Source organism: Oncorhynchus nerka, linkage group LG20, assembly GCF_034236695.1.
Source record: "Oncorhynchus nerka isolate Pitt River linkage group LG20, Oner_Uvic_2.0, whole genome shotgun sequence".
In the NCBI taxonomy this organism is placed as follows: domain Eukaryota; kingdom Metazoa; phylum Chordata; class Actinopteri; order Salmoniformes; family Salmonidae; genus Oncorhynchus; species Oncorhynchus nerka.
The window spans coordinates 42,902,402-42,926,797 of record NC_088415.1 but is presented as its reverse complement, the minus strand read 5'-3'; the positions used below and the strand labels follow the sequence as shown (position 1 = coordinate 42,926,797).

At 44.4% G+C, this 24,396-nt stretch overlaps 2 protein-coding genes across 4 annotated transcripts; one reads left to right on the top strand and one right to left on the bottom strand.

The window, feature by feature from the left end:
• Nucleotides 1-497: 497 nt before the first annotated feature.
• On the bottom strand, nt 498-16,280 carry LOC115102682 (isocitrate dehydrogenase [NAD] subunit gamma, mitochondrial-like). The gene is made up of 12 exons (XM_029622878.2): nt 16,169-16,280; nt 11,155-11,199; nt 10,037-10,134; nt 5,368-5,477; nt 5,147-5,207; nt 4,173-4,305; nt 3,903-4,036; nt 3,480-3,582; nt 3,100-3,246; nt 2,771-2,865; nt 2,570-2,630; nt 498-1,278 (listed from the first exon to the last, which is right to left on the bottom strand). The coding sequence occupies exons 1-12, from the start codon at nt 16,247-16,249 to the stop codon at nt 1,177-1,179; spliced, it is 1,170 nt and encodes a 389-aa protein (XP_029478738.1). The 5' UTR covers nt 16,250-16,280; the 3' UTR covers nt 498-1,176.
• A 702-nt stretch (nt 16,281-16,982) lies between these two features.
• On the top strand, nt 16,983-24,373 carry LOC115102684 (protein FAM3A-like). 3 transcript variants are annotated; one of them, XM_029622882.2, is made up of 10 exons: nt 16,983-17,045; nt 17,792-17,850; nt 17,983-18,090; nt 18,960-18,995; nt 19,150-19,273; nt 19,858-19,916; nt 20,064-20,114; nt 20,371-20,455; nt 20,917-21,043; nt 21,716-24,373. In XM_029622882.2, the coding sequence occupies exons 2-10, from the start codon at nt 17,838-17,840 to the stop codon at nt 21,812-21,814; spliced, it is 702 nt and encodes a 233-aa protein (XP_029478742.1). In that variant the 5' UTR covers nt 16,983-17,045; nt 17,792-17,837; the 3' UTR covers nt 21,815-24,373. The 3 variants fall into 3 exon arrangements, with proteins under 3 accessions (XP_029478742.1, XP_029478741.1, XP_029478743.1); XM_029622881.2 differs by lacking the exon at nt 16,983-17,045 and adding an exon at nt 17,066-17,529; XM_029622883.2 differs by lacking the exon at nt 16,983-17,045 and adding an exon at nt 17,070-17,529 and having other exon boundaries at nt 18,960-18,983.
• The last annotated feature ends 23 nt before the right edge of the window (nt 24,374-24,396 follow it).

The window sequence follows — 24,396 nt, the reverse complement described above, 5'->3', positions numbered from 1 at the left end:
GCACTGAAATTTACCAAGCAATGTGTTGGATCTGGAAAAAGTATTACCCAACAAAAGTAGGCTTCGTACATGAAACCAAAATAAACAATTTAATTTAGCAGGTAAATGTGCTTGGGTTCACTCTAGATTTCAACCACTGTGCGTTAATGAGAGACGGTATATAGGTATTTGAGGTACAAACACATTGGTTGCTTTTGCGTACAACACAGAGATACACAAGTCTGGTTTAGTTTTTTCAAAGGATCAAGTGAAAAACAGTGTTTGACAAAGTATATAATATTTCGGTGTACAGTTGAGTTGTTCAAATGAAGACACCGTTGTTATAGAACATATGTAACAGAAAACAGTTAAATAGAACAGTAAAACAAAAACCTTGTCAAATAGATTGAATTGATCTAAAGACCACAGAAAGGACATTGGCAAATCATTTGATTTGATTTTGGGAAAGATGAGCAAAATCTGATAAAGATGATAACAGAAAGACAGAGACCCAAGGCTAAGCACTGCTGGACTGTGAGAAGAACATCAACACATTTATTATCAAGATTGCAATACTGTGAGAAACATAACTGTTTACACTCTTTCTTTGTCATTTGTACTGCGAGAAAATACTAAAACCGTTTCAACTCTCACAAATGACTACAGTGAACCCATTTACCCAAGAACGGTTGCTTAAATACAATCAAACAAAGCCAATATCTCAAGTGGAGCCGAATGTGTTGCAATCTAGCTATTATGTGCTGGGTTGTAGGATACACCTAGCGAGTAGCTATCATGTCCTGGGGTTAAACCTAAGAGATAGATCCTTGCTTTTACTTCACTACAGCATGCTATTACCGATGTAGAGTTTGGGCCTACTACTTCCTTTGTTTATGCACAAAGGTTAATGTGCGTGAACCGGCCAGGGAATGGTTATGAAAGACAGACTGGTGTAAAATGAATCATTGATACAGACATGAATACAAAGTAGAAGACAACTGATGAACACAATCTGCTAGTCTGAAAGAGGTGTGTGTAAAGTCAGGACTGATCCGCTCCCACACGTCAACAACACAGAGGAGTATCACTATAGAAACAAACATGCACAAACACACACCCACTCACTCAGCACACACATACAGTACATTACAGCTGTTTTAAACATACGAGTAACATCCACAAATTGTGTGTGTGTGTTCAGAGCTCGCTGGTGAGAGGCCCCTTGCTCTGGATGTTCCTCATGATAGCCTGGACCACCTCAGAGGTGGTGCCCTGCCCCCCAATGTCAGCTGTGTGCAACTGCAGGAGAAGAAGAACATTATTAGGCAGGATGATACTTGAGACAATTGTCAACGTCGCCATTATATCCCCCTCAGCTGTGTGCAACTGCAACATAACAGACAAATAACTAGTCACAAATTACATTCTACTCAAAGAAACAATATAGGTGAAACAGATATAAATATAGCAAATAGACCAAACATCATTCCATATTCTCCGTGACAGACAATCATATCTACTCTACACAATACATTTATTTCTGAATATTCTGTAATATTGCTCTCCCCAGGCCCCAGAATTACTATCAATCACACCCTCCTCAGAGGGATTCTACACCGATAATAAATCAGTGGGTACAATGGCAACATTTTGTACGATGAAGAGGCTCTATAGAGCAGCATACATTTGATTACAGGAGGGACAAGTTGGCCTAGAGCAGGGTCGGCAACAGGCTGCCTGCGGGACGGAGTTGGCCCATGGGCAGCCTGTTGCCGACCCTGCGCTAGGCCAAGGGAGTGATTTTTATTTTGTTGGGGTCAATTTGCAATGTACAAATGATTAGAATTATGTTCCGGCCACCCGCCATCCGCTCTGATTGGGCTGCGGCTGAATCTAGTTGCTTACCCCTGGCCCAGAGTGTAAAGGAGGAATTTGATACATTTCTAGCTAGAATGGCAGACAATTCAAATACTTGAAAGAATAAATGCTCTTCATTTGCATGCGCTCCATTGATAACTGTCCAGACCCTCAGCAGGTCAGTCGGCAGTGAGGTGTGTGTGTATATACAGAGCAGTGACGTGTGTTAACTCAGGTGAGAGTATTGAGTAGTGTGATACAGGTGCAGGGAGGTGAGAGTATTGAGCAAGGGTGTATTCATTAGATCATAGCAAACAGTTGCAAAACATTTTGCAACACAAACAGTTTACTCCAAACGGAAAACATTTTACAATGACAAATTCAGTTAGGTCCCTCCCCATTTCATTCCGTTTGCTTTCATTTGGTTAAGGATTCTTGGATTCTTAAAAAAAAAAGTTTTACATTTAACCTTTATTTAACTAGGCAAGTCAGTTAAGAACAAATTCTTGTTTACAATGACGGCCAAACCCGGACGACGCTGGGCCAATTGTTGGCCGCCCTAGGGGACTCCCAATCACACCGGATGTGATACAGCCTGGATTTGAACCAGGCACTATAGTGACACCTCTTGCACTGAGATGCAGTGCCTTAGACTACTGCGCCACTCGGGAGTTCTTAGTGAATACACCCCTGGTGAGTGTATTGTGCAGTGAGGTGAGAGAACCTGACTTACCTGAGTCTCATTCATGGTTGTCAGGACTGCATTCCTGATCATAGTGGCATAATCATGGAGCCTGAGACGCACAGAAATACAATGAGTTGACTTTCATGCTATCTGTTCAACTAGTTGACTGCTGCTCAGATAACACATACACATACACATGGTCATGGTTTAGAAACAGCGCCTTCATTAGACAATGCCAGGGGTACCTACTTGAGGTGGTCCAGCATCATGCAGCTGGCCAGTAGCATGGCAGTGGGGTTAGCAATGTTCCTGTCAGCAATACTCTTCCCTGTGTTCCTGGTGGCCTGAAAGTCACATCGAGAAAAGACAGAGCGAGCATATCGAGAGATCATTGACATACTTGGCCAAGTCAACTGACTACTGTTTAAGTCCAGAATTCACTCCTCAATTTACAAACGCTAAGCCCTATTTGGAGTAAGATCCCAATGGGATCGAAACGTTGTCTGTTGTAAACCACTGTAGGAGCATCGTATTACATTATCAGAGTTGCAGACATTACAGGTGCCCAGGGGACTGACCGTTTCGAAGACAGCATAGTCGCGGCCGTAGTTAGCCCCTGGCACCAGCCCTGGCCCTCCCACCAGGCCAGCACACACGTTGCTGACCACGTTCCCATACAGGTTGGGCATCACCATCACATCAAACTGCTGGGGTTTGGACACCAGCTAGGGAATCAGAGGGGAATGGATAAACGACACTAATAAGCATGAGTAATATGGACAAAAGAGATATAAACTTTCTTAGCCCGGTCCCAGATGTGTTTGTACTGTCTTGCCAAGTGCCAACTCATGGCAATATCAACGGCCATATGAGTTGGCGGGACAGCACAAACAGATCTGGGACCAGGTAAAAACGTTCTGGTGTGTCTGTATAATAAAGATAGCATTGGTTTTCATACCTGCATGGTGGTGTTGTCGACTATCATGGCATCAAAGGCAATGTCAGGGTACCCAGCAGCCACCTCTCTACAGCACTGCAGGAACAGACCATCTCCCAGCTTCCTGTGAAGGGGAGAATAACCCCTTGGTTGCATTCTGACTCTCTTCCCTTCTTCTTGAAGTGTCCACTTGACTTGTTCACTCCACCTCGTGCTTTTCAAAGTATTGGAATAGTGTACGCATGGGCTAGGGGGCGGGTGCAGTTACCACCATATTTCTTACACAACTCTGTTCCATTTCAATTTATGGGGGGGAGTGAACGAGTGCACACTTTGGGAAGAAGGGTACACAATTGGACTGCAGTCTCAAAGTGCTCAGAGTGTGAGTCATTATAACAGACAACGGGTGGAATACTCATCTACACCTCGGCTGACTTGACTTACATGATGTTGGCCTTGTGGACGGCAGTGACCCTCTTGCGACCTTTCTCCCGGGCCAATTTAAAGGCATACTCAGCGATTCTTAGGGAGTTAGTCCGGGTGATGATCTTGAGACACTCCACCACCCCTGATACACTCTACAGGAGGAAGAGCAGAATGCTAACACAGGTTTTATAAAGCAAAGAGTGTGAATGAAAAAAAGAAAGGGATAAGTTGAGGGGCGTATGAGTGTGTGCGTGCGTGCGTTCGCGTCTGTGCGTCTGTGTGTGTAACCTCATGCTCCAGACTGCTGTACTCTCCCTCAGTGTTCTCCCTGATGATCATGATGTCAATGTTGTTGTGACGAGTCTGGACTCCAGGGAGGGACTTACAGTGCATGACGTTGGCATACAGGTCCAAAGTGGTACTGGGGGACAGAGAGACGGGTGGAAACATTGTAAGCTGACAGGGCAGGACAGAAAGATGGGTGGAGACATTGTTAGCTGACAGGGCTGGACAGAGAGACGGGTGGAGACATTGTTAGCTGACAGGGCAGGACAGAGAGACGGGTGGAGTTATTGTAAGCTGACAGGGCAGGACAGAGAGACGGGTGGAGTTATTGTAAGCTGACAGGGCAGGACAGAGAGACGGGTGGAAACATTGTAAGCTGACAGGGCTGGACAGAGAGACGGGTGGAGACATTGTAAGCTGACAGGGCAGGACAGAGAGACGGGTGGAAACATTGTAAGCTGACAGGGCAGGACAGAGAGACGGGTGGAGTTATTGTAAGCTGACAGGGCAGGACAGAGAGACGGGTGGAGTTATTGTAAGCTGACAGGGCAGGACAGAGAGACGGGTGGAGACATTGTAAGCTGACAGGGCAGGACAGAGAGACGGGTGGAAACATTGTAAGCTGACAGGGCAGGACAGAGAGACGGGTGGAAACATTGTAAGCTGACAGGGCTGGCTGGACAGAGAGACGGGTGGAGACATTGTAAGCTGACAGGGCAGGACAGAGAGACGGGTGGAGACATTGTAAGCTGACAGGGCTGGACAGAGAGACGGGTGGAGACATTGTAAGCTGACAGGGCTGGACAGAGAGACGGGTGGAGACATTGTAAGCTGACAGGGCTGGACAGAGAGAGCCACAGAGAAACAGACGATCGTTTGGGCTAAAGATAGGCAAACCGTGAGCAGAAACGGAGCACTCGAGCAAAATGTCCTCTGTCTTTTTTAAATAAACCGTTGGATAGAAACCTTTACTTTACCGGAGGAGGTTGTTTCTGGACTTGTGGGAAGCAGGCAGGGTGTGGAGGGTTTCAATGTTACCTACAAACATAAACATGGTGACAGTGTTATAGGCATTCTATAGAATACAGACAATTGAGTGACACATTTGCAGTTATGGATAATTGGTTCTATAGCTGGAACCTGCCTACAATGTGAGTATAAGAGCATGGTGCTATGAGCATTACAGTGTTTCTCCTACCTTTGAGGGCCACTCCATTACGGCGGATGGCAGTGATGGCATTGTTGATGTCATCCTCAGTAGCTGAGCAGACGTTCACTACCTCAAAGTCCACAGGCACACAGCTGAACCTACAGAACCCAACAGACTCAGTCGTTCTACCTCAACTCATTGGTTGTACCACTACGTATATATGAGACATATGTCGATGTGTTTATAAGCTGTGAATAACATTTTAGGAACTTGGTAGCCACTCACTACTGCTTTAATCCCATATACACTGCCGTTCAAAAGTTTGGGGTCACTTAGAAATGTCCTTGTTTTTGAAAGAAAAGCACATTTCTTGTCCATATAAAAAACATCAAGATGATCAGAAATACAGTGTAGACATTGTTAATGTTGCAAATGACTATTGTAGCTGGAAACCGCTGATGTTATATGCAATATCTACATAGGCATACAGAGGCCCATTATCAGCAACCATCACTCCTGTGTTCCAATGGCACGTTGTGTCTGCTAATCCAAGTTTAGCATTTTGAAAGGCTAATTGATCCTCTGTCCAGTGTCTGTGTTCTTTTGCCAATCTTAATATTTTTTTATTTGATTGGCCAGTCTGAGATATGGCTTTTTCTTTGCAATTCTACCTAGAAGGCCAGCATCCCAGAGTTGCCTCTTCACTGTTGACGTTGAGACTGGTGTTTTGTGGGTACTATTTAACGAAGCTGCCAGTTGAGGACTTGTGAGGCATCAGTTTCTCAAACTAGACACTCTAATGTATTTGTCCTCTTGTTCAGTTGTGCACCGGGGCCTCCCACTCCTCTTTCTATGGTTAGAGCCAGTTTGCACTGTTCTGTGAAGGGAGTAGTACACAGCGTTGTACGAGATCTTCAGTTTCTTGGCAATTGCTCACATGGAATAGCCTTCATTTCTCAGAACAAGAATAGACTGACAAGTTTGATAAGACAGTTATTTGTTTCTGGCCATTTTGAGCCTGTAATCAAACCCACAAATGTTGATGCTCCAGATACTCAACTAGTCTAAAAAAGCCCAGTTTATTTGCTTCTTTAATCAGAACAGTTTTCAGCTGTGCTAACATAATTGCAAAGGGGTTTTCTAATGATCAATTAGCCTTTTAAAATTATAAACTTGGATTAGCTAACATTGTGTCATTGGAACACAGGAGTGATGGTTGCTGATAATGGACCTCTGTAAGCCTATGTAGATATTCCATTAAAAATCAGCCGTTTCCAGCTTCAATAGTAATTTACAACGTTAACAATGTCTAAAATTTCTGGTCAATTTTATTTTAATGGACAAAAAAAAAAGTGATTTTCTTTCAAAAACAAGGAAACATCAGTGACCCCAAACTTTTGAACGGTAGTGTATATTTAATAAAAACAGCTTAATTAATGAACTGGTATAGGTGTTTATAAGCCATGAATGTTATAACCAGTTATAATAAACTTAAAGGAATAATCCACTCAAAAACTATATTTTGGTAATCCACTCATGATTTAGAACTTTCAAAATGCTAATTGTCACATCATCATGATGATCAAAACCCATCATCATGATGTGACAAGTGACAGAGCGTTTAAAATGTTAAATATTTTAAAAACATTGTAGAACTGTATCAACAGTGGACTAATGCAACAAATACCAAAGGATAGTTTTAGAGTGGCTTTTTAAGCCGTTTATTATTAACTGTGAATAACAGCTCATAAACATGTTATCGACTAGAGGTCGACCGATTATGCTTTTTCAAAGCCGATACCGATTATTGGAGGACCAAAAAAGCCGATACCGATCAATCGGCCGATAAAATTTTTAAAAAAATGTATTTGTAATAATGACAATTACAACAATACTGAATTAACACTTATTTTAACTTAATATAATACATCAATAAAATCAATTTAGCCTCAAGTAGATAATGAAACATGTTCAATTTGGTTTAAATAATGCAAAAACGAAGTGTTGGAGAAGAACATAAAAGTGCAATATGTGCTATGTAAGAAAGCTAACGTTTCAGTTCCTTGCTCAGAACATGAGAGAATATGAAAGCTGGTGGTTCCTTTTAACATGAGTCTTCAATATTCCCAGGTAAGAAGTTTTAGGTTGTAGTTATTATAGGACTATTTCCCTCTATACCATTTGTATTTAATTAACCTTTGACTATTGGATGTTCTTATAGGCACTTTACTATTGCCAGTGTAACAGTATAGCTTCCTTCCCTCTCCTCGCTCCTCCCTGGGCTCGAACCAGCAAAACAACGACAACAGCCACCACATCGAAGCGTTACCCATGCAGAGCAAGGGAAACAACCACCCCAAGGCTCAGAGCGAGTGACATTTGAAACGCTATTAGCACGGGCTAACTATCCAGCCATTTCACTTCGGTCACACCAGCCTCATCTCGGGAGTTGATAGGTTTGAAGTGATAAACAGCGCAATGCTTGACGCACAACGAAGAGCTGCTGGCAAAACGCACGAAAGTGCTGTTTGAATGAATGTTTACACGCCTGCTCCTGCCTACCACCGCTCAGTCAGATACTTACAGTGGGGGAAAAAAGTATTTAGTCAGCCACCAATTGTGCAAGTTCTCCCACTTAAAAAGATGAGAGGGCCTGTAATTTTTATCATAGGTACACTTCAACTATGACAGACAAAATGACAAAGAAAATCCAGAAAATCACATTGTAGGATTTTTAATGAATTTATTTGCAAACTATGGTGGAAAACTTTGGTCAATAACAAAAGTTTATCTCAATACTTTGTTATATACCCTTTGTTGGCAATGACAGAGGTCAAACGTTTTCTGTAAGTCTTCAAAAGGTTTTCACACACTGTTGCTGGTATTTTGGCCCATTCCTCCATGCAGATCTCCTCTAGAGCAGTGATGTTTTGGGGCTGTTGCTGGGCAACACGGAATTTCAACTCCCTCCAAAGATTTTCTATGGGGTTGAGATCTGGAGACTGGCTAGGCCACTCCAGGACCTTGAAATGCTTCTTACGAAGCCACTCCTTCGTTTGCTGGGCGGTGTGTTTGGGATCATTGTCATGCTGAAAGACCCAGCCACGTTTCATCTTCAATGCCCTTGCTGATGGAAGGAGGTTTTCACTCAAAATCTCACGATACATGGCCCCATTCATTCTTTCCTTTACACGGATCAGTCGTCCTGGTCCCTTTGCAGAAAAACAGCCCCAAAGCATGATGTTTCCACCCCAATGCTTCACAGTAGGTATGGTGTTCTTCGGATGCAACTCAGCATTCTTTGTCCTCCAAACACGACAAGTTGAGTTTTTACCAAAAAGTTATATTTTGGTTTCATCTAACCATATGACATTCTCCCAATCTTCTTCTGGATCATCCAAATGCTCTCTAGCAAGCTTCAGATGGGCCTGGACATGTACTGGCTTAAGCAGGGGGACAGGTCTTGCACTGCAGGATTTGAGTCCCTGGCGGCGTAGTGTGTTACTGATGGTAGGCTTTGTTACTTTGGTCCCAGCTCTCTGCAGGTCATTCACTAGTTCCCCCCGTGTGGATCTGGGATTTTTGCTCACCGTTCTTGTGATCATTTTGACCCCACGGGGTGAGATCTTGCGTGGAGCTCCAGACCGAGGGAGATTATCAGTGGTCTTGTATGTCTTCCATTTCCTAATAATTGCTCCCACAGTTGATTTCTTCAAACCAAGCTGCTTACCTATTGCAGATTCAGTCTTCCCAGCCTGGTGCAGGTCTACAATTTTTGTTTCTGGTGTCCTTTGACAGCTCTTTTGTCTTGGCCTTAGTGGAGTTTGGAGTGTGACTGTTTGAGGTTGTGGACAGGTGTCTTTTATACTGATAACATGTTCAAACAGGTGCCATTAATACAGGTAACAAGTGGAGGACAGAGGAGCCTCTTAAAGAAGAAGTTACAGGTCTGTGAGAGCCGGAAATCTTGCTTGTTTGTAGGTGACCAAATACTTATTTTCCACTATAATTTGCAAATAAATTCATAAAAAATCCTACAATGTGATTTTCTGGATTTTTTTCCCTCCATTTTGTCTGTCATAGTTGAAGTGTACCTATGATGAAAATTACAGGCCTCTCTCATCTTTTTAAGTGGGAGAACTTGCCCAATTGGTGGCTGACTAAATACTTTTTTGCCCCACTGTAGATACTTGTATGCTCAGTCATGTGCAACACAGGACACGCTAGATAATATCTAGTAATATCATCAACCATGTGTAGTTAACTAGTGATTAGGATTGATTGTTTTTTATAAGATAAGTTTAATGCTAGCTAGCAACTTACCTTGGCTTACTGCATTTGCGTAACAGGCAGTCTCCTTGTGGAGTGCAACGAGAGAGAGGCTGGCCGTTATTGCGTTGGACTAGTTAACTGTAAGGTTGCAAGATTGGATCCCCCGAGCTGACAAGGTGAAAATCTGTCTTTCTGCCCCTGAACGGGGCAGTTAACCCACCGTTCCTAGGTCGTCATTGAAAATAATAATGTGTTCTTAATTGACTTGCCTAGTTAAATAAAGATTAAATAAAAAAGGTGTAAAAAAATAAATAATAATTTTTAAAAAATCGGCGCCCAAAAATACCGATTGTTTTGAAAACTTGAAATCGGCCCTAATTAATCGGCCATTCCGATTAATCGGTTGACCTCTATTATCGACTGTTATAATACACACTTGACTGACCTGAAGAGCTCCCTGACGTGATTGAGAAGTTCTGGTCCAATACCATCTCCAGGTATGAGAGTTACAGTGTGTCTGCCACCATACTTTGCAGGAGGGGGCTGAAATGTATACATTTGTCATTTTTGTGTATTGTTCTGCCAGAGTTACCATGCTATGTTTGTGTGGCAATTGTGTGAATAAGGTGTGTTGTTTGTTATGTGTAACATGGGTATGTGGAGGCCTGTAACATGATGTGATGGGATGCAATCTGGTACTTACAATGATTTGTCCCTGTTAGTTGTAGAAACACAGCCGGAAAAGCGGAACAATACAGTGAGAGATTAGCAAAGCACCTGAAATCCAACAGTTGCCCTCCCCCCCTCAGATTGGTAGGTCATCCCTGATTCCCTCTCCCCAATGTGGTCCCAAAAATTTGTAAAGGGGCTTGATCAGGTTGCACAGGCTCAGCTGGATGCTGATAATTGGATTCGTTAGCAGAGTTAGCTAGCTTGCTTTGTCACACCAAATCAACACAACAATAATCAATACCAAGCAGAAGTTTTTAGAGTTCCGTCTGAATGTCCCTCAGAAACATTTTCATCTGACAGAGTGGCAGTGTGAAGCTCGTTCTGGTCATAGTAAAATACCTGGGTAGGCTAGCTACATCACACAACTTACACTACCTTGTTAGTATGATGCTTCAAATAGACATAGTTGACAGCAACCCGTATGATTTCTGATAATCAAGTGCACCAGGCAACTCGTGTAGCTAAAATGTCAAGTGTTAAGAGGCCTAGCTGAGTTGCGGCGACTACATTGAGTCGCTGTCAGTCGATGCGAGGAAACAATCACTGGTTGTATTTGACTAAGGTTTTTATTAAAAAGTATGGATTCAGCAAACAAAGAAAGGTACACGGTAAGAGTTTAAGAATGTACATTTTTACAAGTATCGACTGACAGCGATTCGAAGTCGGAGGTTCAGTACAGTGGTCTCCGCTCAACTCCAGTGATGTGATGTACATTGTGGAGTTGAGGAAAAACTTGGCTAGAAGAGGCCTAACTCTGCCAGCCAGCATTCACAGGATTTAGATAACACCACAGATAATCTAGTTGATACCGATTCCGAGATGGGCACTCACTACTGTTGACTTCTCTCTGCGACTGCTCACTGTGGCTCCAAAAACCTGAGGAAACAAAACAGGGCGTTAGCTAACTCAATTTGTGGATTCTGTGGTTATTAAGGACCTGCGAGGCTTTCTAATAGTGATACACATTCAACAGTACAGTATGAATGTATTTTCATTTATCTGACCTTTATTTAACTAGGCAAGTCAGTTAAGAACAAATTCTGGAAACAAAAATGATGAGGAGATAGCAGGGGTGTAATCATTACTGATGCTAACCAGGGGTGTAATCATTACTCCAAACGTTTTGCAACGAAAACTAGCGTTTATGTTTCACTATATCGGCGGAGGGATTCATCCGAGGTGAGGATTAGCAGATTTACTCCTGTGTACACCTGTGTCATTACTGGGGTCTGCCCCTATATATAGACCCCATGGCCGCGACAGGAGTTCTATTTTATTTTCTCGGCTGACGTCCGTATGGTTTGAGGTACAAAGTTCCCTTCGTAAGTCACTGGTAAGTGTAATATCTTGCGTGGAATTATACTCACTGGCTGTTTGCAGCCTGGAGCAGCTGGCCATATGGCCAGCCCATCATCTGGAGAGCTCTACTCGCTGCGGGCTGTTGATCTGTATCTTCCGCCTGTGGTTTGTCGTGCTTATGTTTCGGAAGTGTTACACTACGACTCCGTGTGCATCCATTAATATATTGGTGGCTCTTGCTGCCACAGAATGTATTTACTTTACACAACTTGCGGACTGGCTTGTTCTCTGTGTTGTGAATCGCTTTAATTACCCTGCAGGGTTTTTTTTCTTGTTCTTTGCCTTGCAGAATGTAAGAGTATCGTGGTGGGCTTCCACTACGTTGAGACATTAACTTTGGAGTTCCTTAAAACGGAGTAACTCCATCATATGGTTCTGTTTTTTGTTTCCTGCTTGGATATAAACCGGCTAGGTAATATTGCAGTTGGCAAAAAAAAAAAATGTTTTGCAGAGGTATCCCTCACCGGGTTCCTATTCCTCCAAGCGGGTCACATCGGACCCCTGCTCCGTGGCCTTGCTGGCTTGGCTGAGCTTATGGTTTCCCTTTGGGATACGTGTGATAGTGGCCTCCCCCCTGGAGATCCGTATACCTCGTGTATGCACTGCCTGGTTTTGAGCCACGCGGAGAGGGTGGTGGAGCGCCCTACTGGATGCCTGTTTTGTGTGGTGTTCTCAGAACGCCTGCGCCTGGCGCTTGAGAGGTGAGGCCTCTGCCTGGGGGCGCTTCCGACTCACAGCAGAGACTGGACCACGGAGTTGTGTTGCAGGTGCAGAGTCACTCGGCCTCTGGGAGTACCCGAACACGGACACCGTGATAGCTGCCATGGTCCTCCCAGACTGGGAGATTATAGGGTGGAACCCGCCACTGAAGCTGGGACTTGAAAGCCACATATGGGTCCCTCTGCTCTCTTGGCCTCCAACGCGACCATGCTGCGATGGAGTTGTTTCGCCTGCTTTCCCTGCTCCAGAGAGATGTGGCCCGCTCCAACGGATGGGCCACGGCGCAGGTGGTTACCTCCCGGCACAGTCTCTCTCTGGCTGGCCTAATCCCGTCTGCCAGCTGCTCTCCAGAACACATTTGTCACTCTCCCCATCACCCCAGGGCTGACGTTTGGCCCAGGGGTTAATGACATTCTGGAGCAGACCGATAAGGTTCGTAGGGCCTGGGAGACCCTGAGGTAGGACCGTCGCCACCCACCTGCACCCGAACTACGGTGGCGGACGACAACAGCAGGGAGGGGCACAGCGTGCGGTGGAGCTACAACCTCACCGCCATAGGGACATGCATGGGGGACCCAGGAGCTCTGGGCGCCAGAGGAGAGGTGGGTCCCGACCAGACACACCCTTTCCCGGCCACTTCTCCCGATCTCAAAGGGCAAAGTGGGAGGAGTGTGTGGAGTCCCCATGGGCGTTGTCCACAATGCTCAAGCGGTACCGAATCCAATTACGGTACCCCTGGACAAGGGTTCCATCCGCAGGATGGCTAGGTTGGTTCTACTCTCTTATTTTGTGGTCCCAAAAAGAGGATGGTTTAGACTGATTCTGGACCTCAATGGGTACGTGAAGGTACTGAGGTTCCACATGCTGTCCCTAGCCTGCATGTTGCAGGCTGTGTCCAGGGACTAGTGGTTTGTGACGCTGGACCCAAGGGATGCATACTTTCAATGTTCCTGTTCACCCAGCTCATTAAAAGTACCTCCAATTCACTTTTGATGGGAGGGCTTACGAATTCATGGTTCTTCCCTTCGGCCTCTCCTTGACACCTCGCACTTTCACAAAGTGCATGGATGCTGTCCTGGCACCTCTCGCGTCCCTGGGGTTGTTGATCCTCAATTACCTGGATTGGCTGATTTGTGCCCCGACCAGGACCCAGGTCCTGTCAGACAGAGACATGCTCCTGACCCACATCGGCGGGCTGGGCATTACTGTAAACGACAAGAAGAGTCCTCTGACGCCCACCCAGAGGGTGGCCTTCGTTGGCATGGAACTGGACTCAGTCCCCATGAGAGCACGCCTGCCCACCAGAAGGGTTCAGGCGATCTTATCTTGCCTGGACCACTTTCGGCAGGTGCAGGTGGTATCCGCCCTAACCTGCCAATGCCCGTTGGGCTTGCTGATGGCGGTCTCATTGTTGATTCCCCTGGGCCTGCTCCATCTACGGCCTCTTCAACTCCCACCGGCTGCACCTGAAGCACCACAGTCAGCTGCGGGTGACCGCACAGTGCCTCAGGGCATTGTTGAGGTGGCGCTGTCACTCCTTTCTCTCGGGTGGGGTGGAGATGCTGAGGATGTGCTGCCGGGAGCTGGTCAGCACAGACACCTCCCAGATCATCTAGGGGGGTCGAACCAAGGGCAGGACGGCCAACGGCTGTTGACTACCCCCTTGGAGTGGCAGGCACATTAACACACTGGAGCGGCGAGCTGTACTGTTGGCCCTGCAGTCTTTCCTTCCACACCGGAAAGGAAGAAATGTCCTTGTGAAAACGGACACCACCACAGTGGTGGCTTACATCAACCATCAGGGTGGACTGAGGTCCCACCGCCTCCATCTTATGGTACGGGAGCACCTTCTCTGGGCTCAGGGACGTCTAAGCATCTCTACGCGCATGTACCTGGCATCCTGAATGTGGCAGCAAAATATGCTCTCGAGGGAGGGCTCGCCACCTTGGGACTGGAGCCTACATCCCCAGGTGGCGCAGCACCCGTGGGACAAGTTTGGGATGGTGCAGTGGACCTGTTTGCCTCCCTGGACAACGCACACTTCCCTCTGTGGTACTCCATGTCGGCGCCACCAGGGCCTCTGGGCTCGGATGCTCTGGCTTACGATTGGCCAGGGATGGAGCTTTTCTCATTCCCCCCTTTTCCCCTGATCCAGGCTGTGCTGGACAGGACCAGGATGGCAGAGCATTGTCTGCTTCTGGTGGCCACATACTGGCCCAGGCGACCCTGGTTCAGCCTTCTCCTGTCCCTGTTGTTGGGACACCTTGGCAACTTCCCATGAGACCGGACCTGCTGTCTCAAGCCGGGGGAACTCTGAGGCATCAGAGGCCGCACTGCCTCAGTCTGTGGGCTTGGCCACTGAATGGCAACAATGGTCCATGTTAAGACTACAGGAGGGTGTAATGAACACCATGCAGAGCGCAAGGGCACCGGCTACAACCGCGGCATACCAGTTGCGCTGGCGGTTGTTCTGCTCTTGGTGCACTGGTATTGAGGTTGTGCCCGAGTCATGCGGGGTGCAGTATGTCCTCCAATACCTGCAGTCTCGCTTGGATGAGGGCTTGGCAGCCTCTACACTGAGAGGGTATTTGGCTGCAATATCTGCCTGCCATGTGGGGTGGATGGAGAGGCCAGTGGGGCGCCATCCCTTGGTCTCCAGGTTTATGAAGGGGGTTAGTCGTCTGCGTCCAACTAGGACCTTCTCAATAGCGAGCTGGGATCTGGATCTGGTCTTGGCAGCTTTGGCAAAGCTGGTTCTGTCAGACAGGCATGTGAACATCCCTTTTACCCTGTCTGCTTACGACCCCCAGGCAGTGGCGGGGGAGTCTGGGCCTCCCTCCGGCATGCTGTGCCCTGTGAGGGCACTGGCTGCCTATGTGGAGCGGACACGGTCAGTGAGAACAACAGACCAGCTCTTTGTCTGCTATGGTGAGAGGGTCCTGGGGGCTGGGCTATCAAAGCAGAGGCTCTCTCACTGGATAGTGGACACGATTACGACAGCATAGCTCCTGGCTGGCAAGCCAGTGCTGGGATCTGTGGTGGCACATTCAACACGAGGTGTGGCTGTGTCCTGAGCTCCACTGAAAGGAGTGCCCCTCGCTGATATCTGTGCTGCTGCCAGCTGGGCTTCCTCTCGCACCTTTGCTAGGTTACTATCGGGTAAATGTGGCACCTCCCTCTGCGGTTGGTTCAGCCGTCCTGGGCGTCGCCTCCCCTTCCGGGGACTGTGCCAGGACCCCCCTTCCACATTGATAGCACCTGTGTCTCGGTCTGTATGTATGTAACCACAGTTATGTGAGCTATATTGATCAATCCAAGCCTCTACAGTGCTAGAGGTGCCTCAAAAATGATGTAGAGAACGTCTTGCAGCCATGGGGTCTATATATAGGGGCGGACCCCAGCCGTGACACAGGTGTACACGGGAGTAAATCTGTAAATCCTCACCTCGGATGTATCTATCCACCAGAGTGATAACAATATATTGGAGTGATCCATATAGCTCACATAACCTTGGTTACATACATAACCTTCGTTTTATTGTCCAGGCAAAGAGGGCGGGACCTACCTGAATCTGTCCAATAGAAACGCTACATTCTGTTGAAAAAAAAAACGTTTTGTAACTGTTTGGAGTATTGACTGCACCCCAGGAAGCTAGCACGCTAACCAGATATGACCTTGTGTTTTAGTCAAGAAACACTTTCTTTCAAGCCTAGTTTTATGTAGTTCCTTTGTCATCATAACTATTTATCATAAAAAACGGTCTTACTTTTGCCGTCGTTGCCAACCGTCCACCCCAAATGGGTTTGATGATTTTGGACATTGAGAGCACTGCACTGGAGGCGGCCATCTTGATGAAATCTGACTGACAGCGTGCACGCACATTTGCTCGTGCCCACACAGCAGAGATAATATTGGGGGAGTTCGTTTTGCATGGCCCGATGCACCGGGTGGGTAGAGTTTTCTCTTGAGGACCAATGGAATCAAAGACAATTCAGTATGAAGATAGGCAGGAACTGCTTCTCCAATAGAAATCTCCGATAACGCTGGTAGGCGATGGCGACGTTGGCTAGCTAAACTCATAGATGCGGTAAAAAAAAGTCAATGAACATGACCAAAACAATTGAATTGCCATGGAAACGCGTGGGTGAATGGGCGGTTGGGAAAACCGCATCAATACGGAGAAATACGTCATCGGGTCTAACGGTCGAATCGCACCGAACTGCGCATGAGCAGTCCTTCAATTCAAAGGCACTCCTTCGATATAAAGTTGTTTTTGACAAAAATGAAAACGTGTCAGTCTGTCACTTTCAGGAGGTTGGAGTAATACCATGTTCAACTACTTAAGACGTTGCCTCGAATCTAGAAAATTAACAACTAAGGAATCATTTTTTCTTCTCTCACTGGCTTCTGAAAACCCAAACCCTGGCCTTGTTCATCTTGTTCGGTCGAGCAAGCGTTCCCGAAAGTCTCGCGATATTGCATCTCTGTGTTTAGAAACTCTGTGATGGAATTGTCTAAACTAACAAAACTCCGCCTACCCGGGGTGCCGGGCCATGCAAATCGAATTCAACCAATGTTGCCAGAATTTACGTTAGAGCTGGTGCTCTTCTTAAGTCATTTTTTAGACCGGTTTAGACTAGGGGGTAAGTGTATTTCAAGTCATATTTTTTTAATTTAGTTTTTCAAATCCATTCTCGCTTCATATTAGTTTATGTAATGCATATGGGTGATGATATCCCATCATTTCGTCAACATGTTTTTATGTAGCGTAGAAAAATTAACGCGCGGATGATAAGCGAGCCCATGTTGCGCATACCCGTGACCGACGTCACCGACAAAATATAAGGCTCAAAACGAATCCGGAAAATCGCAGGCTTGATGAAATAAACATAAATCCTGCGTACTTGTCAAAACTGGAACGAATCAAACCTTAGAGATGATCAACTAAGACGTCCAAATCATATTTCATTGGCTTACTTTTTTGCTTCAAAGTGTGGCTTCCCAGCAAATGTGTATTTTCACGAGGGGAAAGTCTTGAGGTTTCCTTGGAAGAAATAAAGTCCCAGGTGACGAACTGGCGATTTACCAGCTGGGACAATCGATTATTCATCCTCTTTTAGGCAATAGGTAGGAAATCGATATACTAATTTCAATGAAAGTTTATATATATTGTACGGTGGTTGGGTGTTGCCACTTTGCCCTCCTTGCTGTGGGCACCTTCTCTTCACTCCTCCCCCATGTTTTATCGAATCCATCTCGTAGGTAGAGATTACTGTAATTTGATAAATGTATAATTTTAAGATTTCAAACATCATTGTTCTCCAGTGAAAAGTGCTTTACTGACGTTACTATTAGTCTCTTTCTCATTGTTTGTTTTTTCTATCCCTAGGACTACTTGCCTGTCTGCCCTTGCTTCTGAAATAAATAAATAAATAATGAGATTGGCAGGTAAGAATTGATATCCTTACCAAAACTGTCTGTGTCATGTGTGAGAAAGTGTGTGTGTGTGCCCATCTATCTAATGAATATAATGTACTGTTGTTGATCATTCTAATGTAATGATTTGTGTTTGTGTGCCAGGGCCAATGCGAGCTGTGGCTGTGCTGCTATTGCTGGGCCTCACATGGGTGTTAGCCAGCTCCATACTCGGAGGGGATAGCAGCTCATTGGTCAAACACTTCTTCAGTGGTAAGAGACAACCCCGCTGCTGTTCTCTGTATGTATGTTTTATAATCTACATGTTTTGGATTGAGCCCAGTCTTGATGAAACATAGCTGACCAGTGTGCATGTGCGATTTGGTTCTGTGTGCTGAAATAATATTGAACTAAACTGAACTTTGATCAAACAGTGTAGGAGAAAATTCGGTGGTTGATTTTTTTTTTCTTCCAGTGTCTAGACTGTTCTCCCAGAAGTAAACATAGGGTTAATTAATAGACATGTGTAGGCAGAATGAAGGCTGAGCTCAGGTGAATGGACAGAGCTGGATAAACAAAGAGTTAACCATTGGACACATCATAACAAAACATAAGCAGAACATGTGTGCCTTAGTTATTTAATATAGGCACCAAAAGCCATGTATCTGTAATAAGAACATATGTTTGTACCAACCAAGTATTACTAGAAAAGCACTTATTAGGAAAGTATATATGCAATAAATGTATATATATTTTTGTACTAACACTATGGTGCCGCCACCAATATAATCTAAACTGCGCAGATGTGAGCGTTAACAAGCAAGAATTGGGACCGGAAGATAATGGTGGTGAGAGGCCAAGGGGTGTTAATCATCTACATAGAGGGAAGTGACCATGTGTGTTATTTGAAGATCAATATTTATAAACGCCTCTGAGGTCTGTAATAAGAAAAGTCCGTTCTTCCATGGAATTGCTCGGCTTTGTTACTTTTTGTAATAAAGTCTTTGAATTTACAAGCTCCGATATCTGAGAAATATTTGACTCAATATTTCCACGACAACAGTTAAGAATTGACAACATTGCTGATTCAAGCTATGATTCAGTTGATTGATTGTGTCATTCTCTGTTTATCTTTTCTACAGGGACAAACGAGGAGCCAACAGCTGGTATGTGGCAAGGTTAAGACCATTATTTACAGTGGCAATCACTTAGTTTGAAGTGTTGTATTTTGGAACCTTTCAATGTCAGTGGGACAGTGCTAATTTATGTCCCTTAGTAGAGAACCATATTCCCCGCCTGCTAATTCAGGTCTCCTCTCTTTCCCTCTTCCAGAGACCAAACCACGCAGGTACAAGTGCGGTCTGTCGGCTCCATGTCCTCAGAAACATCTGGCCTTCCGTCTTGTCTCTGGAGCCGCCAACGTCATTGGGCCCAAAATCTGCCTGGAGGATAAGATGTGAGAATTTGTGTCTATCAATCACACACTCTCTCTCTCCATCCATCCATCTCTCTCCATCCTTCCATCTCTCACTCTCTCTACCCCTTCTTTGTTCTTGTTATTTCTCCCATCTCTCTCTCTTTGCCATAATCTCATTTAAACCAGGCCTTAAAGTTTGCCTGAAGAGCTGAATGCAAGTATTTAATAATAATAAATTACATTTTATTTCTTTGTCTGACTTGCTGTCTTTCTAGCCTTGTCCCAGATCTTTGTGCAGTTTTGCCAACTCCTATGATCAATGACCATATGAGTTGGCAAGAAAACACAAACAGATCTGGGACCAGACTAGTCCATCAATCTGGTGGTTTTGTCTGTAGCATCATCCCTTCTTTCTGCCTTTCATTCTGTTCGTGGTGAGTTTCCTGAAAGCTTAGTAGCTCTAAGCTCATCTCTCATCTTTTGTCTATTGCCTACAGTGGGTTTAGGATGGTCTTAGTGCTACAAAGCTTTTGGGAAAACCGACCCCTGAACAGTATGTTGACAAAATAATTGTGCTCTTGTACCCTTCTCGCCTCCCAACCTCTCCTATTTCTCCCCCTTAGCCTTGTGAGCAGTGTCAAGAACAATGTTGGCAGAGGACTAAACATTGCTTTAGTAAATGGTAAGAAATTAGAATCTCACTCCTACTAATACAAATCTTGATAAAGTTAATTTTTCCAATTGAGTTCCGAATAGTGATGCTTGATTAACTGTTGAATTATGTGTGTACTCATTTCTTATACCACTACTTCATGTTTCTGCTCTTCAGGGGTATCGGGAGAGCTCTTAGACACTAAATCTTTTGATATGTGGGCAGGAGGTGAGAGGATTAAACTAGCTCATATTAATGTGCTGTTTTGTGAAATAAGGGGTACAAATGGGGCCGGTTTCCCGGACAGCGATTAAGTCTAGTCCTGGACTAAGAAGCACTATCAGTAGAGAATCTCCATTGAACATGCTGTTAAATCCAGAACTAGAATCAATCTGTGTGCAGGAAACCAACCCATGTTGTTCTGATAAATCCAGGTGTTTAACCGTTCCCCTTTTAAGACATCGTCTCTGTCCTACATTCTCAGATGTAACTGACCTGTTGAAGTATCTACGGCCCCTACATGAGGGAACACTTGTGTTTGTAGCTTCCTTTGACGATCCTGCCACAAAGTAAGAGTCCAGAATATTCTCTGTCCACACTCGACCCCCCCACACCCCCAGAGAGTTGTGTAGTTTCTGCCCCCCTGGCACTGCTAAGTGAGTTCCAGTCACATGCAAAGCTTTTAACACTGGTTAGTACGCCCTGTGGCACACGCACATAATTCTGGAGGGGCGAGTTGTTTAGTTTTGCTTAGCAAAACCAGATTAACAATGAAGTACACCATTCCAGTACAGCTACATCTAAAAATGTACATTTGCATCATGGCAACTTTTAATGCAGTTCTGTATGTCATGAAAAACAACTCTAAGGGACAAAGATTAACACTACTCTGACTAAAAAGCATACTTAATGGAGAATCTCCACTGAAAGTTTCCAAGACCAGGCTTAATATTTGTCCAGGAAACTGTCTCTTAATGGATATTATGGACATTATAGCCTACTTGACTGTAACCTAATGTGTCTCTGTCAGGTTGAATGACGAGGCACGTCGTCTGTTTGAGGAGCTGGGTAGCACAGTAGTGAAGGAGCTCACCTTCAGAGACAGCTGGGTGTTTGTAGGAGCCAAGGGAATCGAGAACAAGAGTCCTTTCGAACAGGTAGACTATCTTTACCTTAAGCCACATTTACGCAACTCAAACGGTGATCCTGCATACTAAGAATTGGGTGTGCTTGAACATGTGTATGCGTGAGATGAGGAGACATGACCTCTGACACATGAGGCATCTGTACACTCACTGTTCTCTTCCTTGTAGCTCTGTCCATAGGTAATATATATATGGCTCTGTCAGTGTGTTTGTTCTGTAAAGCAGGGGTTCTCAATCTTTTTTGGATTCGGGGACCCCTTTTGTGTGTGCAAATTCTTCAGAATTCATCATCGGAACACAACTGGTTTGTGATTTTTTTTAAACGATTACAAGAAGTTTTACTATGACGTCTGCTGCAGTACATGGCTGGACGAACCAAGTCTTGGGCCCGGGGAAAGAGAATTTACCAGGCATCGGAGAGATTTTGCAGTTCAAGCTAATTTCCTGCGATTCTTCTAATTTTGTCATCGGGCAGAGATGTTTTTTGTTACAGCTTTAATGCTAATATCCTGCAATTCTACACAGTTTGCCACTGGGCAGAGGGAACTTGGCAGTTTTAAAGCCTATATTACAGTGCATTTATGTTTTACTTTTTTTTTTTTCAATTATATACTTTTGCACCGACCCACTGAGAACCCCTGCTGTAAAGCCTAATGTTCATGCACTCTATCTCCCTCCCCCTAGCGTATGAAGAACAGTAAGAGCAGTAACAAGTATGAAGGCTGGCCGGAGTCTCTCGAAATGGACGGCTGTATCCCCCTCCGTGCCCCCTTAGAGAATTAAACACTCTCTGCAGGTACATGTATCCCTTCCTCCACTCTCTCCTAATGAGTGCACACTCGTCATCATGGATTTAACGATGGTGGGACCCCTCCAGCCAATGCTTAGGCCCGACACCGATCCAATGCTTTTAATAACTGGGAGTGTGCAAGACAAGTGCACATTTTGGGAGATGGGTGGAGTGTTGGAATGCAGACCGTTTCTAAGGACTAGCACCTTTTGAGACCCAATGTTTCTCTGGTTCTAAGGTTAGCAGCACATATCTATTTGAGAAACTGTTGCAGCAGAAGCATGGACGGTGATTGTTTGACTTCCTCGATTTCCAGGCTTCGTCGCGTTCATTCTGATTAGTGAGACTTGGGATGGACTGGGACCAGAATTATATATATATATTTTTTCATTGAGGCCCCTGTTATTAGCCAAACAATGATCATTTTGTGCAAAAACAACAATTTAACCGGCCGACTGGTCTTAAGATGAACCAGCCCATCTGGCATTTGTCAGAACTGCCCTATGGCCAGTCTGCCCCTGATGAGACTCAGGAGTATGGTATTGGTAATGTAAGACAACAGTTAAGTTGGACAAAAAAATGCTCTGTTACAAAATCATGGAACTACAGGCTCCTACAATACTTTTTCTGTTTTTGGTCAAGTAACACATGCTGCAAAGGACATCCATTGATTGATTGGAATCTCACTGTGACGATGCTGGAGCTCAATAGGCTAGCTTGACTGATGGTTGAAGCAACTGTTTGCACTTGACATCTGAACTTGGCATTTATTTCATCATTTGAGGCCTAATAACTTTGCTGAAATAACAGGTGACCACAGATAGAGGAAAGGGATATTTCAGAGACCAAATGTTTGATGACCAAATGCATAGAAGTGGAAAAAGGTCTAAAAAAAATAAATGTAAATGCTTGATAGAAATGAATAAGTGAAACAAGTAATGTCTGTTTAAAAAAAGAAGAGGCCAGAGAACACTGCCTATCTGAATGGACATTGACCAGAATACAATTTAGGTATAATAGATAGTAAGTAGGTTATGAGCATTATGTTATTGCTGGCTGTTCTAAGATCTGTTTTGTGCTAAATTAAGATTAAAATGCATTCATATTTTGTACCCTAGGTTTAATATAGAAAATTAACGATTTCAATTAAGTTGTGGCTGTCTGCTATAGTGCCAACTCCTTGTCATGTCAAACATTTGGCTTGACAATGGGCAAGTGCAATTGAGTTGCAAGGGGCACAAACACATCTGGGACCAGGCTAAAGTGCTGAAAATTCCCACCTTTTATAGATAACTTTCTGTGCAGCAATCATTGTTTGTTTAGCAAATGTATACAGTGTGTTTGAGTAATCTTGTGTATTTGACGTGGAATAGAACTAGCCTAGTTTAGAATCCTAAAGAAACTTGTTTTTACACCTCGTAGGCTATATTCATGAATTGTACACTAGAGTGATGATATTAGTGCCTAAGATAAATATTCTCTTTTGAAATTGTACTGTTAGGTAACAACACTTTCCACGTGTCTCAGGCCTTGTCTTTATTTTGTTATTTGTGTAACTTTATTTGCATTTTCAAAGACAATCTCTTTCCCTGGAAAAAGTTTGATATTTAGAATACACTGAAAGAAAAGAAGCGAAGCATAATGTTTTAGGTTTTGGTCCAGAAATAGACAAAGTGCTATGAAACCAAGTGTACTGTAGAATTCTTAATATTCATTTTTGTGACAAACTATTTTGTAAGTTATTAAAAGATCTCAATATTTTCTGTGTGCTGTGCGGTTTAGCCTGAGTGCCAGTCTGTGCTATCATGCCAAATCCTTGTCAATGATTGTCATGGCTTGGCAATGGAGTTGGCAAGAGCACATACAGATCTGGGACCAGGTTAGCTGTGGGTCAGTACATTAAAATACTACCTAGAGTGTATTTTATAGGCAATCCTTTTGTGAAGTATGAGTGCATGTAAAGTATGTATTTGGCAATTACTGTCATGCCTTATGGGTTGATGTAAGACGATATGAAAGATTGAATAAGCTCATGTCAGCTGAACTTAAAGAAGATCAGATCGTATGTATCAAGTGTTGCGGAGTAGGAGTGCTGATCTAGGATCAGGTTCCCCTTGTCTATGTTGGTCCTAGAGCAGCACTCATACTCTTTAGACACATAACACATACAGTACAGCCCCTGGTCCTTCCTGTCCATGTAATCTTGTGAATTATGCTTAAAAAATAAATCGATCAGGACTCAGACGCTTGATACATGCAGCAACCCTAGACCTGTGGGAAATTGTTCATGTATAATGCCGCATCATGCTTCAGTCTTGCACTGTGCAGCGACAGCGGTCATTTCATTAGTACACCAGGGGGCGCCAAAATACTTGTTCATTTTGCACTTGAGCCTCTTTATAGATGGGTTGGTTGTTTAGCAACAAAACCAACGCGTGCGCAACTATGGGACAAAAGACGGTTGTCTTAGATATATGTAAACTATATTTCGTATCCAATGTTTGAAATTAACTTGCACTTGTCTCTCAAATAAATCGTTACAGTTGGTTGAATAGCTGGCGATGTTTTTGTTGCC